At 48.2% G+C, this 17,951-nt stretch overlaps 2 protein-coding genes across 2 annotated transcripts in view; one reads left to right on the top strand and one right to left on the bottom strand.

The window, feature by feature from the left end:
• The window catches only part of LOC149325196 (uncharacterized), a 156,101-nt gene extending 139,418 nt beyond the window's left edge, over window positions 1-16,683 (top strand). Inside the window, exons 5-6 of the mRNA XM_089564205.1 lie at window positions 10,927-11,013; window positions 16,250-16,683. Coding sequence (XP_089420331.1) covers window positions 10,927-11,013; window positions 16,250-16,300 — 138 coding nt within the window. The 3' untranslated portion in view covers window positions 16,301-16,683. The remainder of the gene's footprint in view (window positions 1-10,926; window positions 11,014-16,249) is intronic.
• On the bottom strand, window positions 962-2,167 carry LOC149325197 (uncharacterized). Its single transcript, XM_089563318.1, has one exon. The coding sequence runs from the start codon at window positions 2,165-2,167 to the stop codon at window positions 962-964; it is 1,206 nt and encodes a 401-aa protein (XP_089419444.1).
• Window positions 16,684-17,951: the final 1,268 nt, after the last annotated feature.

Below are 17,951 nucleotides of genomic sequence, written 5' to 3'. Positions count from 1 at the left end.
GTAAGGCCTCTGTCGTATTGGAGGTGCGGAGCCGGTGTTGATCACATGATGGATGCGAGAACGCGGAATGGGTGCTGGATTTTCTCGGGAGAAATCAAACACAGTGACATACTTCGAAAGCAGTTCCACCAAAATGCGGCGCTCGGTTGTGGAAAGAGACTTATTAACCATAGCTTGAACTTTGGAATCTTCACAGGGGTGTTCCAGCTCTTCAAAAGCGCGGTTACTGAGCGCCGCGATTGAAACAGACAAACGGTCCTCGAAATGCGCAAGTTTCATGCCACGAGGTAATACGGCGGGCTCTTCCGAATAGTTCACTGTCCACAGCGCGGTGTGGCCACCCGTCACGGGGACTATGCAACGAGGCACGAGGACACTCTTCTTAGCGCACGTAAGTGCAGTAGGTTCCACCACGGCGTCAAAGGGGTCGCACAAAATTTTAGATGAAACAACCGGCACGAATATGGCGGACGTCGCCGGAACAACTGTGTCCTCCGACACAGAGAACGCTCCGAAATCAAGAGGGGAGCTTCCACTAGAGCCGACATCAGAATATCGTTCAATGAAATCCCTCCTGTACGACAATCTAATGTTGCACCACACTGCTACAAAAAGTCAATCCCAAGTATGTCGTCATGCGTAGAACGTGACAGCACAGTAAATTCAGTCCTGAACATTTGTCCATCGATAATAACATTCGCACAGCAGACACCAAGTGGAACTAATCTTTCACCACCAACACCCCGAAACACCACAGCCTGATCCCAGCCGAACATAATTTTTCGTCCCAAACTATTCTTAAACGCCAAACTCATTACAGATACAGTCGCACCGGTGTCTACTAAAGCCATAGTTCGAATTCCGTCTATAAGTACTTCAAGTTTGTTCTTTAGCATAAACACGGGAAGAGGTATTGATGTCATCGCATCGCCGGCGGCCTCACCTCCATCGGCCGCGCCGTCTAGTTTCCCGGAGGGGGAGAGCGGCGCCGAGGGGACGGTGATCGTCGTTGACGTGAAGGTGGTGGTGTCAGGCTGCGGTCAGAGGCAGGCGAGGAGTTTCGCAACAGTGCCGCACGGTAGTTAGCCCAAGAGGATGGTGGCGTAGGGTGCTGAACTTCAACATCGGGGTTAAGGGAAGGGTTCGGCCATGGGCGGCGGTCTTGTTGCATGGGGCCTCGTCGGCGGCAATATCGCGATATGTGTCCTGTCATGCCACAGCGGTAACACACTGGTGGAGGGCGCCAGCGGTCAACGTATGGCGCCTGCCAAGCGGGGTCAAAACGCTGGTTGTAGTCAGGTGGAGGCTGCTGTCGCGCGAAGTCACCGCCTGTGTAGGCGCGCCGTCTTCCCACAGACTGGGAGGCGGACCGTAAATCGCAGGGTCTCCGGTCGGCGAAGTTCTGCGCACTGCCAGCTGGAACCCAAGAAGTGGATGGTGTCGCGGGCTCTGCCTGCAATGCGCAACCGTCCTGCTGGGCGTAATCACGGTGCACAGGTTCTTGATGCCGGAGGAGTTCCTCGAGCACAATTTGTCGAATCATGTCAGCCATCGGCACTGGAGCAGCGAAGTCAACGCTGGCGACGGAGGTGACATTGGCCAGGCGTCCAAATTTCGGGACAATACGACGAAGCTTCAGGGCCTCGAACGTTCTGCAGTGCCTAATGACGTCGGCAGTAGACTTCAAGCTGTCTTTGCTGATAAGGAAGTTGTAGACATCTGCGATCCCTTTAAGTAAGTGTCCAACCTTATCTTCTTCAGACATCCGTGAATTCACTACCCGGCACAATTTTATGATGTCTTCGATGTACATGGTGCAAGTCTCACCAGGTAATTGGGCCCGTTGAAGCAGCGTTTGTTCAGCTCGTTTCTTTTTGGCAGAACCGTCACCAAAACACTTCTTTACCTCTTCTGTGAAACGGTCCCACGTTGTGAGGGAGTCTTCATGGTTGTCAAACCAAATCAGGGCTGTCGCTTCCAAAAAGAATACGACGTTGGCTAGCTTCACGGTAGCATCCCATCGGTTATACCGGCTTACCCGCTCGTAATTAGTGAGCCACTCGTCGACGTCTTCATTGGACCTTCCAGCAAAGGTGCGCGGTTCGCGGTGATGCTGCGAGTGGCTCGCAGCGGGTGCTGCTTGCTCGGCGTCGGCGTCCCGAAGCATAACCAATGTAAGGGGCGGTAATCCAACAACTCTGCGGCTGCGTCGAGGACCAGAGGGATCCGTGTTTGTACCCCGCAACGTCCACCACAACTGTTACGTACTCAGCTGGCACTGAGCACGTCTGGGACGTCTTTTTGAGACGTTTTATGACAGAGCGGAGAGCTCAAAACCAGCCAGACCGACCACCTTCGTTTTTCCTCTACAGTTCGATCTCCTCCGCTTCGTCGTCGACACAAAGCACGTTACAATGTGTAAATAGTCTTATTACAGTGTACCTCTCTCCCTGTCCTTTCTAATATCCCCTCACTGCTTTCATTTCACTCCTACACACTGCCTCCTATCCTTTATTTCCGCTGCCAAAGCCCATGTGCTTCCAGCAGCGATAGCAGATGCCGGGGCAAGCAAAAATCTTTTCCTTCCATTTATTACGTCATTAAAACCACTCACTACTACTTACAAATTTTTAAATGCATATTCCCCCATCCCCACCCCGTACTGAGTCACTAGTGTGACTTAAGCTAGAAGATCAGCTGCCTTTCGCACGCTAAGCCGTAGAAATTTCGAGCATTTCATCTATGTTGTAATGTTAAAATCGCAGCCTTAAGGATCGGCACTGTCCGTGAGAATTGTTCCCGACGACAAGGGACACTTTTAAACCCGTCACTGATGTTTTTTTTTTGTCGAAAGCTCGACTGCGTCAAGGGACAGACCAAAATACAAAGCAACAAATGCTTCCGCTACTGTAACTGGCGACTACCACCTGCCATGCAGGGTACTATACAACTAGTGTTGCAAAGTTTTTGTTTCCACAATGATTTTTGTATACGGGCCAATTTAAGGTCTATCAGCAAACGGCGCCGCCTTATTGCCTGCCATAAAGTCGAGCTTGCTGCCCTTCTTGACCTGAAGTCGTCTTCTCAAGAGTTCGACGCCTCATCGTTCGGAAAGAGAACGAAGGACCCTGAGAACTGTGCTTTGGTTTGCGCTCATGCCCAGCTTTTCTGGATGGATGGATGGATGGACGGACGGACGGACGGACGGACGGACGGACGGATGGATGCATGCATGGATGGATGGATAGATGGATGGATGGATGGATGGATGGATGGATGGGTTGGTGGATGGATGGATGGATGGGTTGGTGGATGGATGGATGGATGGGTTGGTGGATGGATGGATGGATGGGTTGGTGGATGGATGGATGGATGGATGGATGGATGGATGGATGGATGGATGGATGGATGGATGGATGGATGGATGGATGGATGGATGGATGGATGGATGGATGGATGGATGGATGGGTTGGTGGATGGATGGATGGGTTGGTGGATGGATGGATGGATGGGTTGGTGGATGGATGGATGGATGGGTTGGTGGATGGATGGATGGATGGATGGATGGATGGATGGATGGATGGATGGATGGATGGATGGATGGATGGATAGATGGATGGATGGGTTGGTGGATGGATGGATGGATGGATGGTGTTGCGAGGAACGGGCTGTGGACTCGGTGAAGGCTGGGAAGTGGGTCTTTATTCAGAGAATGTGACCCAAAAGTAAAGAGGGCCCCAGGCCCTTGGAAGGTAAAGGCTGGCTTCCCGAGCAGCTGGTCTCTTCCGCTGCTGGAGGACGACTCTCCTCGTTGACTGCCGTGCGTTCACTCTGCTCCCTCGAACGCCATGCCCACGTGACCCAGCTGGGCGTTCTCGGGAGGAAGCGTCCCTCTGCGCTGACGGTCGCGCTCTCGAACGCCATGTCCACGCGTTCGCGTCCCTGGGCATTTACGTTCGCGTTTTCGAACGCCGAACATGAGCCCCGCGTCCGTGAAGAGGCCGGCACCCGGCGATGCCGAGTAAAGGTCAGAACGCTCGCGGCACAAACACTTTCTGGATGGATGGATGGATGGATGGATGGATGGATGGACGGACGGACGGACGGACGGACGGACGGACGGACGGACGGACGGACGGACGGACGGACGGACGGACGGACGGATGGACGGATGGACGGGTTGGTGGATGGACGGATTGGTGGATGGACGGGTTGGTGGATGGGTTGTTGGATAGATTGATGGATGGGTTGGTGGATGGATTGATGGATGGGTTGGTGGATGGATTGGTGGATGGGTTGGTGGAGGGATTGGTGGATGGGTTGGTGGATGGATTGATGGATGGGATGGTGGATGGATTGATGGATGGGTTTGTGGATCGATTGATGGATGGGTTGGTGGATGGATTGATCGATGGGTTGGTGGATGGATTGATGGATGAGTTGGTGGATGGATTGATGGATGGGTTGGTGGATGGATTAATGGATGGGTTGGTGGATGGATTGATGGATGGGTTGGTGGATGGATTGATGGATGGGTTGGTGGATGGATTGATGGATGGGTTAGTGGATGGATTGATGGATGGGTTGGTGGATGGATGGATGGGTTGGTGGATGGATGGATGGATGGGTTGGTGGATTGATGGATTGATGGGTTGGTGGATGGATTGATGGGTTGGTGGATGGATTGATGGGTTTGTGGATGGATTGATGGGTTGGTGGATGGATGGATGGGTTGGTGGATGGATGGATGGATGGATGGATGGGTTGGTGGATGAATGGATGGATTGATGGATGGGTTGGTGGATGAGTGGATGGATTGATGGATGGGTTGGTGGAAGGATGGATGGATTGATGGATGGGTTGGTGGATGGATGGATGGATTGATGGATGGGTTGGTGGATTGATGGATGGATGGATGGATGGATGGATGCGTTAGTGGATGGAGGGATGAACAGACGGGAGCGCCCCCATTGAAAAGGGGGGTGGTGACAATTCTCACCATGCCCAGCTTTCTTTATTTTTGCTCAACTGTGTTATAAATTCTCATTAGAATTTGCCATTTTCTTTCACTACGGTTTCCTACACTTCTAACCTTATGTCACCTCTCTGCTTTTCAGCCACCAATATTCCAATCGCTTTTTGATAACTTCCACCGGAGATTTATTTACAGGAGCATCGTTATCTTTAAACCCTAGGGCCTCAGGAAGAGTGACTGTGCTTGCATCGACATCTGGATAGATACCATCGCATCGGAGTATGAGGTGTTCAATTGTTTCCACAGATCTACGGCACACAGCACATGTGTGATCATTTTCGTTAAATTTTTTTTTGTAGCTGCGCGTTCTAAGACACCCTGACCTAGCTTCAAAGAGCGGGGCACCGCCTCTTGAGTTATCATAGAAAAATTCTTTCCTGATCTGCCTTTTGCAGTATCGATATAGTTCTACACTATGTTTCTTTTCCATTGAATTAATCCAATTTATAACTTCCGCGTTTTTAACCTGTCGTTTAATGCTCTTTCTTTATCCGTCCTCATGACCGGCATACTTACTGGTTAGTTTTCTAGTTCTTTTCCGCCACTGTGAGTCAACGCTCTTCCTGTATAAGTATTTAAATACCTTATCTGTCCACCTGTTATCGTCCAATTTCCTCAGGCATTCTTCATATAGTATTTCACTCTCAGCTTCCCGTGCTTCGAACGATGCCCAGCCCATATCCCCTTGTACTGCCTCGTTTGTGGTTTTGCCGTGGGCACCTAGTGCTAATCTTCCAACAGCTCTCTGATTTACGTCTAATCTCGACTGAACTTCTGCCCTTAAGCACAGAACCGCATTGCCGAAAGTAAGTCCCGGCACCATTATTCTTTTCCAAATACCTCTTAGTACTTCATATTTGTTGTACCCCCATAATGCCCTATGTTTCGTTATCCCGGCGTCTCTTCGTCCTTTTACCCTAAGAGACTGTTCGTGCTTTTCCGTGTATATCTGCCCTTCGTTTAGCCATATCCCGACGTATTTGTATTCGGCCACTCTGGGTATTGCGTCGTGGCCTTGTATCGTAAGCACCTGATCAGTTGTCACAAGCTAGCGCCATCTGTCGGCCCCCGGTAGCGAACAGCGATTTACTGAATTTATAATTCAGAGAAATAAAGCCTCCAGTGAAATGGTGCGCGAAGATGTTGGTACTGGTGACTTACCCTTTCTAGGCTTATAAAATGCTCCCTAGCTGCACTTGCTCTGTATAAGCTCTGACGGCGATAGGAAATCAGTGGGATGTTCTATAGGTTCAAAGGTCTCCCGGTGGATGGATGGATGGATGGAAGATAAGAGCGTCCCCTTTGAAACCTGGCGGTGGCAGAATTGCTACCATGCTCGACTTTTTTTCTTGATTTTTATTTAACAGTGTTATAAATTGGTCTAAAATTGCGCCATTTTCTGTTCATACATTTTTAATCCTACACTTTCTTTCTTTCTTTATTTGTTTCTTAGAACGTGTCTAAGGGGGGGCCGAAGCTAAAGGCGTAACAACGCCTGACGGGGCCTCGGCCCCCCAATACAAATTCAGCACAAAAAAAATATTAATACATTTCGGCAAGCGGCACTGCACTTGTGAATCAAACAAAACATTTGCACATCTGATAATGAAATGTAAATAAATGCGTAAAAACAGGGTAGTAGCAAGGCTAAAATAATGAACTTTGGAACAGAGAAAGCACAAAATATTTTTTTTTCTATCTGACTTCCTTCTTTCTAGTTGATAATACGCATGCAAAAACACACAATGTATTTACAAAGCAAAGGAAAAACCGCTTGAAACCAAAACATTTTTACACTCTTTTTTGAATACAGGAAAGCTTTTGTAGAAATCTACATTGAAATTGGTTCTGTTAAACATCTTAATTGTTTGAAAGTTTAATGTTTGTCGTCCATAGTTTGTTCTTATAGCTGGTAGTCTAAGTGTAGGGTTTCGGATTGAATAGCGAGATGAATTACCTGAGGAAGTTGGATAGAGTTTGTATTTATGAATCCATAGAAGTAACTTGAAATAGTACACCTGGTCGGCCCGGAGCATAGAATATTTTGTGAAAAGTGGTTGTGTGGGTAAGTTTCTGATGTTTCCATGGAAGTTTTCGCACATTCTTAACATTCTTTTTTGCAGGACCAATAACCTGTTGTAGTTAGAATATGTCGTTGTGCCCCATGTTAAGATGCCGTAACATAACCTGGAGTAGAATAAAGAGTGATACCTTATGTACCTTCTAACCTTATGTCACCTGTCTACTTTTAAGCCACCAATATTCCAATCGAATTTTGCTAACTTCCACCGCAGATTTATTCACATGATCATTGTTATCTCTAAACCCTAGGGCCTCAGGAAAGTTACTGTGATGGCCAACGCCATGCAGCACTCGGTGGCAGCGGCACAAACTAGAAGCGTTTGTACAGCTTTCCTGGGCTTGCCGAAAGTTGTTGAGCACGACTGCTTCACGCATGGCCCAGTGGACGGCATGCGAAGCAAACGGTGCTTTGCACTGTCGTTTCTTTGCAGCACTCGTCGGACTGCTTTCCCCCTATTTGGACAATACTTGCCGTCCAAATAGTATCGCATCTGAAAGCAACGAGCCAATGAGCGAGTTGCGTTTCCGAAGTCAACGCAAAGGATCCAGGGAAACTTCTCTGCTACTGTCACTTCCGGTTCTAGTCTTCTCCCCCTGCTCTCTTGCTTGATCGCAGTCGCTGAGTTGATATGGCTCAGTGTAAACCATATCAACTCATTTTGCGCTACAATCAATTTTACGCTGCAACATCGCTGATTGCATTGTAGTATTGCAAGATCAACGCGACATTGTCTGTACTCAGCTTCGTGGTGCGTTCTCGCTTGCTCTGCTAGAGCGATATAGTACTAGAGCAAACGTTTGCTCGAGCACTGACGATCAGCGCTTCCTTTCATCGCGACCGTCAGCGACAGAGCAGCCAGGGGCCAAACTAGAAATTTATCAAGCTTGAAAATTACCCGTCCGAGATCGAAGTTTGTCGTCGCTCGAGGTATTCTGGTGGCAGTAGAGAGAGCAGCGCCGCGCTGCGGCCCCGCTGCCACTCCGCTGCCACTCCGCAGCCCTGAGCATGGCGTCCGAGATTACCTGTGCGCTCTCATTTGCTGCAGGTAATCTCGCAGGACATGTCTTGAGCGGTGTTCCGTCTACTTTTCCGGCACATACGACGACTGCGATAAAACAGGCAAGCAATGGAAGGAAACTAGGAGCATCAGCAGACGATTTTTCGACAATTATTTGTGCAGCCTTCAGAAACGAATCTCACTACAGCGGCTGGCTGCGAGTTAACTTAATTGAAATGCCTATGAAAAAAAAAAACAAGCCGTCAAGAATTATCTTCTCTTTCATGGGTAAAAATCTCCTCGCCTCCCCAAAAAACAGAGTTATCACTCAGTCTAAAACGCTTTTGGAAAAGTTAGGTTCCTACCTGGCTTTGGAAGTAAGCAAAGAGTGCTCCCAGTGTCAACAAATGAAAGTTCAAAAGAAAACTGAACTCGAAAACGAAGATCCTGCACGTAGCTCACACCGCAGGAGAAGCCGCAGAAAAATGCCACGCATTTTGCTGCAAGCAGTTGCTAGCTGTGCTCAAGTTGAATTTGGCCGGAAAACCGGAGCGGTGCAGCGCACAGTTCTTTAGAACACTTATGCATTACCGAGAGCGATGAAAACGTCCGACACAACCCGTCGGCACGCTTAATAATAAAAATAATAATACTAATCAATCACGAAATAATCACGCACCATGCCTGATTATTTCGTTTCGACCAATATCCTTTTGTTTCCGCCATGCTCTCCCAACGCATGCTGGCCAGCTCTCCGTCCGTTTACTGAGCACACCGAGGTACACACGTCAGCGTACCGGGCAACTCGGGTGCTCTAAGCGCTTTGCCGAACCGCCAAGTCTGCTCGGATATAGCCGCTTGGCATTCACCTCTCCGAGAATTCATCATCATCATTTATTATCCCTTACAGCCCCTAAGTGGGGTATCATATGGGGGGGGGGGGAGGAGATCGATAATATATATATATCAGTGGTCAGTAACGGAAAAACGAGAGCAAGCACTAGAATACACTAATACAATAACAATCAATACAAGGATTCCATAAATTGTAACAAAGCAAAATAAATTAAAAAAGCAAAATAAGCAAAATAAAAGTTAAACGAGAGTGCATCTCCTGCAAATGCACTCGGATTTTTCGTCTCCGTATATGCGATGACATTACCAGCACGCTTCTCCGAAAGCATACCATCTGACAAACATAGAGCTTGGCCACGATGCCGTGAATATTGCAGGCTCTGGGCTTAAAAAGAACCCAAGAAACACAACTCTAGTGGCGACGCTGGCGCTCTCTTACATGTGGAAATTTATTGAGAACAAGACAATGGAGATACTCACACAAACAGAAAACGATATTCGTCTTTCCTAGCTATTCACTCACTAGTCCATATAACCCGGCACGGTCGCCCACACGAGCTTCTCGTCTATTACAATGCTAGACAGATGAAGGCCTTTTTGAGAAAGCAAAGCCCATCTTATTACTCCTTCTAGCAATGGGGGGAGAGCACCTCATAACCAACGGCGAAAGCGGCGATCTTTCTTTTTTACGTGACGCCGAATTTTGCAGCAGTCCCCTTGTGTAACGCCAAAGCACCATGACTAAACGAGGAGAAACTTCCGATGCTGCCCCACAACGAAGCGAGTGATATGTCTGGCACTGAAAATATAGAGAAGGCGCGGCCTAAGTAAAGAAGCGCCAAGGAAAACTGCTTGGGAGATCATAACTAGAGTAAACTAAGTAAGACATTTGGTTTCTGCATCCGTTCTTGTGAACGGCACGGATTAGTATATTAGTGCCTTAGTTGCATCTGTTTGAAAAATCAACCCCTGATTGAGCCATGTGTCGGCTTACCGGAGCAGATAAGCCAAAAGAACGTATATTCTGTCAGAAAATATTTTATCACAATACACTGCACGACAAATTTCTCACCCCCCGCACGCACGCACGCACGCACGCACGCACGCACGCACGCACGCACGCACGCACGCACGCACGCGCACACACACACACACACACACACACACACACACACACACACACACACACACACACACACACACACACACACAAGCACACAAGCGCGCGCGTGCGTCACGCACACACACACACACACACACACACGTATATGACTAAGTAGAACGTGCTGTCGGGCTAGTTTGTCCAATAGTTCAGACATGGTAGTTGCACGACATACACAAGACAAGGTACGGGATGAGCGCCCCTCCAGTATCCTGTCCCCCTCTCTCTCTATCCTGTCCCCCCTCTCTCTCTATTATACCTCTCTCTCTCTCTCTGTGTGTGTGTACCTCCTCCCCTCTTCATTGGCAACAACTGGACGACTATCATTGTTCCAATCCTTAGTGTCCGATGTTAATCGGTTACGCCGTGTGCAAGAGCGCTCTACGCTGTATTGTAGTGATATTTTCGCAGTAGACGTCATTAGGACCATGTTTCTCTTTGGTTTTGTTTCATGTTTCAATGCATGCTGTGTTTTCTTTTTCCTTTTTTATCTTCGAAGTATTACTGAAGTGACCCCCACTCTCCTCTAGCAATGTTCTTCATGAGGGCACGATTAAATGAAGAAATAAATAAATAAATAAATAAATAAATAAATAAATAAATAAATAAATAAATAAATAAATAAATAAATTGCCGGTTTTTGCGAAAGTTAAGAGTCACTTAAATCAACGGCTACAGTAGAAACCACTGCTGTTACGGAAATGTATTCGAACGCGATCGAAAGGTATGTTTGAATGCATCCGTCTGTATTATACCTAGCGTGGTGCAACCAATGGTCTTCTCGTCTGCGCCAGGTGGTGCCATACAAGGCTGGGTCGACGTTCTACTGCGCCTTGGCGAATCTGAAGATCACCCCGAGCGAGTACCTCCAGGCCTACGAGGTACTTCACCAGACGGCCTACTTGTGTCAAGACATAGAGATGCTTGACGAATGCCCCCTGCCCCTTCTGCCAGGCCCGTTGATCCCTCGTAAATCCTCTATGCCAGCGGAATATGCCAGCAGAAACTAAGTGCAGCTTCTAATCGATCGCGTCCCCAGGCAAGGCTGCCGTATCTTCCACAGCGTAGGAATGGTTGCAATAGGTTGCACCTATAGTCTCTCAACAACGCAGGCGCCTGCCTAATCGATCGCGTCCCCAGGCAAGGCTGTCGTGTCTTCCACAGAGTAGGAATGGTTGCAATAGGTTGCACCTATAGTCTCTCAACATAGCAGGCGCCTTGCCGTTTCTGTGCCTGTGGCATTCCTATACTTAGCGTGTTCAGCTCACTTCCTTTCCAGAAGCCTCAAGGTCATCGTCATCATCAGCCTGACTACGCCCACTGGAGGGCAAAGGCCTCTCCGATGTTGCGATGTTGGCTCCCAAAGGAATTATTTTGATTTATTACGCAACCTCTCTTTCCTATAGAAACCGCCGTCGTCTTTATCAGGACAAAACGTGCTCACTGCGACCGTCTCATGAGCTTCCAAAACAAAATGGAGAGTTGAGGTTTTGAACGTATTCCGTTCTTAGAAGGAAACTCGAAAACTGTCGTCCGCGAAAGCAAGACGACGACACGGGCGCTTGTGTTGTCATCTTATTTTTTGTGCTTGCTTCCAAAAACCCTCAAAATAAGACGTTCACGTGTACGTAGTGAAGATTACACAGAAAGTTACATAGCGTGATCATTCCATCGTTACATTGTTTTGCGCTGGGACAGTGTACTCATTAATTCTCGATATTGCCGCGAATCTTTGCACTGTTTGTTTGTTCTTCCTTCACAGCTGCCTGCTTTATCGCTTCGCTTGTGACGCGAGACGCGCCTAGATTTATCTCGATTGATCGCATCCAGGCGGAGCCGATTCTAGGCTGTTCCAAAATGTTCTAGTAACTTTGCAGCTTTATCTCGTAAGTTCGCCATCAGCTTTGAACTGAGCACGGCCGAAAGCGGCGGGCACTGTGTTCGACGACCGCCGAGCACGCTCGTTGCTTTCGCCGCCGCCGAGTGATTCAGTTCTTTGCGGGCGCAAGTCAGTCCCAGCAAAGTTACTTTTATAAGCACTTTTCGCTATCTTCCTCACTGCTGGAACTGCTGTCACCACTACGCGATATCTGATGGACATGCTAGGTATTCTTCGCTCAAGTTCGTCAGCAGTACTTCAGCTTGGCCATTGTGGAAATGGGCGATGCCCCTTGCGATGCTGACTTCCCGGTCTAAAAGCAACAAGCGTGCTCTGCGGCCGTCGAACAGAATGCCCGCCTCTCTGGGGAGTGCTAAATTTAAAGCTGATAGCGTACTTTCGAGATACGGAGTGCAATGTTACCACAACAATCTGGAATAACGTAGAATTGGCTCCGCCTGGATGCGATCAATTGCGGTAAATCTGGTCGCATCTTGCATCACAAAGAAAGCGATAAAGTGGCGTGCCGGCAACTTTGAAGAATGAACAAACAAACAGTACAAAGATGCGTGGCGTTACAACCCTCCCAAGTAAGCATCCGCTCGACGATTTTTAACAAAAAAAAAGGAACGAAAAAAAAACAAGACGTAAACACAGAAGAGAAAAACACTGAGACTGGTAATACACACCGTTCTTCAGCATCCATTACAAGGCCTCAGGCGCACGACATGCACAACTTCCATGCGTGTACGGCGCCGCCTCCAAGTCAACGAATGATCTTGTATGGGTCGAAGTAGCGGCGCAGAAACTTTTCACTAAGTCCGCGGCGACGAATGGGCATCCATGCACATCCATACACGGCACCCGGCTTGTATTCCGCGTGACGTCGGCGTAAGTTGCACGCCAGTGTGATGCAGTGGGAGCACTTGCTGGCCAGCGAGGGCGAAGAAGCGCAACGATTTCTCGTACGCCGAGCCACGATGGCAGCAGTCAAGTGCGGCATCCTGGACCAAGAGTCTACCACGGCGCCCAGTGACCCGTAAGGGTCAAGAACACTTTATATTTATCTACAATAAATTTTTTCCATCCATCCAACCACCGTCGGGCGTTGGTGCGCTGTTGATCTCTGATCTGTAATCACGCAAGTCAGACTTCTGCGAGCTGAAGGTAGGCGGCGACGCCGATGTTGTTTCATCTGTGAGGTTCCGGAGCATGGCGTCGAGAGTGGTGGTTGCCTCCCTACCATGGACGAGCCTAAACGGTGTCATCTGGGTAGTCTCTTGCACTGCAGTGTTGCAGGCAAAGACGGCGTAGGTAAGGATGGCATCCTAAGTCTTGTATTCGGCGTCCACATACATGGCGAGCATGTCAGCGATAGTTTTGTTCATACGATCCAAGGCCGTTGGTCTGCGGATGGTGCACAGTATAGTTCGCCGGTGGCTTGTGTGGCTGTACTTGAGAATGGCGTGGGGAGTTCAATTCAATTCAGTTTATTTCCCGGAAGATTTTGGTCGGCTGCCTGGGCTAAAAGCTGCGAGTGAACAGCTTGATGAGGCCCAGGCAGCTGTTACAAAACATAGCAGCACACATTACAAAAAGATTCATACACGTTAAAAAGCAAGTATTTAAAACGTGTTTCAGACGCAACAAAACAAGTTCACTAATTCAAGTAAATGCATGCCGCCGCGGTGGCTCAGTGGCTATGGTGCTCGGCTGCTGGCCCAAAAGACGCGGGTTCTATCCCGGCCGCGGCGGCTAGAATTTCTTTGGAGGAGAAATTCTTGAGGCCCGTGTACTGTCCGATGTCAGTGCACGTTAAAGAACCCCAGGTAATCGAAATTTCCGGAGCCCTCCACTACGGCGGCTCTCATAGCCTTAGTCGCTTTGGGACGTTAAACCCCATAAACCAAACCAAACCAATTCAAGTAAATGCAATGCACACGTAGTGTACTAAAACAACGTAAGAACTTCAGATCAGCAAGCACCGCTAAATAGCAGGAAAGAAGCACACAATCAACTGATCAATGGCGGTAAATCATAGATACTTTCTTAACGAACGGTAAAACGAACTGTCAGGAAAATAAGAAAACTATGCAGTGATAGAAACATCGGGTGAAATGATTACAAAACACCGCCGCAGTGTAGCCTTAGTGGTGTGGAGACATGCCCCACTGGTCCCCTGTGGCTGGCTTCCCCGCGATGCACTCTCCGTAGCTTAGTAAGCTACCTTGCCTGACGAGGGAGGGCACCGGCATCTCAGCGACACTAGCGCCACGGATGGCGAGATTGCTGCGCGCGCGGGAGAGCACACTCTCTTCGGCGCGGGAATTTGGCGCGTACGAACGTGATGGCGCGGCGCTGCGTTCTCCGCCAACGGGGTGAAGCCTCGTGATGGGAAGATTCTCCCGCCAGCTCACCCCGTCCGCCCTCAGAGTTTCTCACTTCCCCTGGGGTGGGCGAACGTTCGCTCGTAACTATGCTGGTGAGTCGGCCGGCCTCGATTCCTCAGCGTATTTTGTTGCTAGCTGGCGTTATTGCTTTTGTAGCAATAAATGCCTTATTTGTGTCAGCCAGTGTGTCGTTCCTGTGTTCCCTCAGAGCAAGGCCCGCCGTGGTCGGCGTGCGCTCGGTAGAGTACGCGACCATGGGATGGGGTCCGCGTGGTTTTGAATTGTGTCAGCCGCGGTTAAACGGGGAAAATGTATTTATCTCCTCCTGTTAAAATCCCACATCTGAGAGCCCGACGGAATATATAGACTAATTGGCAACGTTTAACACGAGAACCTTATCCTGTGCGGCTAGCATAGCAGTGCCATTGGTGGAACTAACGGGTATTAAATGGGATGTCATAGGGCTTAGTGAGGTTGGGAGGACAGATGAGGCGTATGTAGTATTAAAGGGCGTGCACGTATGGTGCTATCGTGGATTAGCGGAAAGACGAGAACTAGGTGTTTGATCTCGTGGATCAGGATATAACTGGCAACATAGACGAGTTTTACAGTATTAACGAGAGAGTGGCAGCTGTTGTAATTAGGCTTAATAAGAGGTATGAGCTGAAGGTGGTGCAGGCCTACGCGCCTACATCAAGCCATGATGACCAGATCTTTGAAAGCTTCTACGAAGATGTGGAATCGGCGATGACCAAAGGAAAATCACAGTACACTGTACTGATGGGCGACTTCAATGCGAACGTAGGCAAGAAGCAGGCTGGAGACCAGGCGGTAGGGGACTCATGCATAGGTACTGGGAATAGCAGGGGAGAGTTATTAGTAGAGTCCTCAGAGAGAAATACATTACGGATCACGAATAACTTCTGGAAACGAAAGAACAGGGAGTGGACGTGGAAAAGCCCCATTGGTGAGACTAAAAATGAAATAGACTTCATACTGTGCGCTCATTCTTGCATCGTGAGCATTGTAACCACTGATCCGGATCATGAGCGGGAAATAACTAGAAGAATAAGAATGGTGTGGAGCGCATATGGAAGGCTTTCTCAGATCAGGTATGGCAATTTACCAATATTCCTCCGAAAGAAAAGTATGCAACAGCTGTATCTTACCCGTACTCACCTATGCGGCAGAAACGTGGAGGCTAACAAAGAGGGTTCAGTTAAAGTTAAGGACAACGTAGCGAGCCATAGAAAGAAAAATGATACGTGCAACGTTAAGAGAGCGCAAGCGGGCGGAGTGAGTGAGGGAACAAACGTGGGTTAATGACATCTACATCTTATTCGAAATCAAGAGGAAGAAATGGGCTTGCGCTCAGCATGTAATGTGAAGGCAAGATAACCGCTGGTCCTTAAGGGTAACGGAGTGGATTCCACGAGAAGGCAAGAGTAGCTGTGGGCGGAAGGAATTTAGGTGGGCGGATGAGATTTAGAAGTTTGCGTAGATACAGTGCCCGCAACTGGCAAAGGACAGGGTTAACTGGAGAGGCATGGGAGAGGCCTCTGCCTTGCAGTGGGCGTAGTCAGGTTGATGATGATGATGAACGAAGGGCTCCGTTTTTGAGTCACTGCCGAATTGTGCTGCGTAAAAATGTCACCAGTTATCTTCGTTTTCAAAAACTGACTGGCGAAACACTCTCGCGGCAATCTTTTCTTTTTTTGTATATATGCTTGACTTAATTTAGTTTCACTTCACCTGGCTTTCTAGATTTTCATGTAAAGCGCTACCTCCGCCCAAAACAAGAAATAAAAAAGATTCATGAAACCTGGTGCAACATTCCTTTCTCTCCAGGAATGCCACCGGCACTACAAAGTACTCATCGGTCCGGACCACGAAGACTGAGAAAACCGCCGCTGCCCAAACAACCATTGTCCGCGGCTCTGCGTTATGATAATCTGCGTGAGTCCTCCTGTCTAGAAAAATAAAATCCACTAGTTGTTTTTCAAGGCCTTGTCTGATTCTTATGTTGCGAGTGGTGGCATGGGGATAATAGGACACAACCACATGAGGGTTGCTCAGGACTGCCTGTAAAACCTAGCGTCACGGCCTTAAGTTTAGTGCCGGAGTATAGCATTCGCGTTCATGTATGTTGCTACAGGCACACTTGAGTGCAACAATACGAGATGACGCCGTTGCTCTCGACCAAGTGCCGCTGCACTCAACATCATGATCCGTCGTTTAATATGAATTTACTACAGGATAGCAGCCTTTCTTTATTACGTGCATCGCCATGGTTTGCCCAAAACTATGCAACACTGTTTAGACCTACAGCCAGACGTTAGTTGTGGGTTTAAAATGACCTGCATAAGCAGACGACAGAATTAGCAGCAGGAAGTCACAGCAACCGTTTTTGCTTAATACAGTTGTAAGCAACGAAGAAATCAATGATGATAAATTAACAGAGAAGTACTGGACAATAACAAGCAATGAGCAAATGCGGATAGAAGAGCACAATTTTAGAAACCTATACTGGGACAGTTGACCTTAAATATAATAACGTAGATAACTTCACCCAATTCATATTTTTAAGCATATGTGCCATATCTTCGTCAAAAAGGTTATTTTTGGCAGACTATACATACATCAGGTGTTTCAGGGTAGCACGGCAATAATTCATCATATTTAGCTTTTTGAGGTAAAAAGATGTCTTCTGTGGTATAGTAACAACACTGTTGTTCTGGCGGACGCAAAAAAAGGAGAAAATAATTTCACTAGCCAGTTGGTTATTTAAATTACAACACTTAACTTTTTAAATATATTACAGATAGGCTGAAGTTCAAGATTTGCGACTGGCCATTCAACAGGCTTGGAAGGGAACAGCACTGTACAATTGGTAGCGAGGTGCTGGCAGTGGTAAGAGAATATGTCTACTTAGGGCAGGTAGTGACCGCAGATCCGAATCACGAGAGCGAAATAACTAGAAGAATAAGAATGGGGCGGTCCTCGTTTGGCAGGTTCTCTGTGATCATCAATGGCAGCTAAACAATATCCCTCGAGAGAAAAGTATACAACAGCTGTATCTTACCGGTACTCGCCTATGGGGCAGAAACATGGAGGCTACCGAAAGGGGTTCAACTTAGACTGAGGACACCACAGCGAGCAATGGAAAGGAAAATGATAGGTGTAATGTTAAAAGACAGAAAGAGGACAGAGTGGGTGAGGGAACAAACGCGGTTAATGGCATCCTAGTCGAAATCAAGGGGAAGAAGTGGGCTTAGGCAGGGCATGTAATGCGAAGGCAAGATAACCGCTGGTCCTTAAGGGTAACCGAGTGGATTCCAAGAGAAAGCAAACGTAGCAGGGGACGGCAGAAAGTTGGGTGGGCGGATGATATTAAGAAGTTTTGTGGGGATAGGGCGGCACCAGCTGGCACAGGAGAGGGTTATTGGAGAGACATGGGAGATGCCTTTTCACTCCAGCGGGCGCATCCAGGATTATGTTGATGTTAAGTAACGTACATATCAATATTTAGAATTTCAGGAAAAAGAAACCA

This window comes from Amblyomma mixtum, chromosome 10 (genome assembly GCF_055824585.1).
Source record: "Amblyomma mixtum isolate Tamu chromosome 10, ASM5582458v1, whole genome shotgun sequence".
Classification (NCBI taxonomy): domain Eukaryota; kingdom Metazoa; phylum Arthropoda; class Arachnida; order Ixodida; family Ixodidae; genus Amblyomma; species Amblyomma mixtum.
This window is presented reverse-complemented; position numbering and strand designations above follow the sequence as displayed.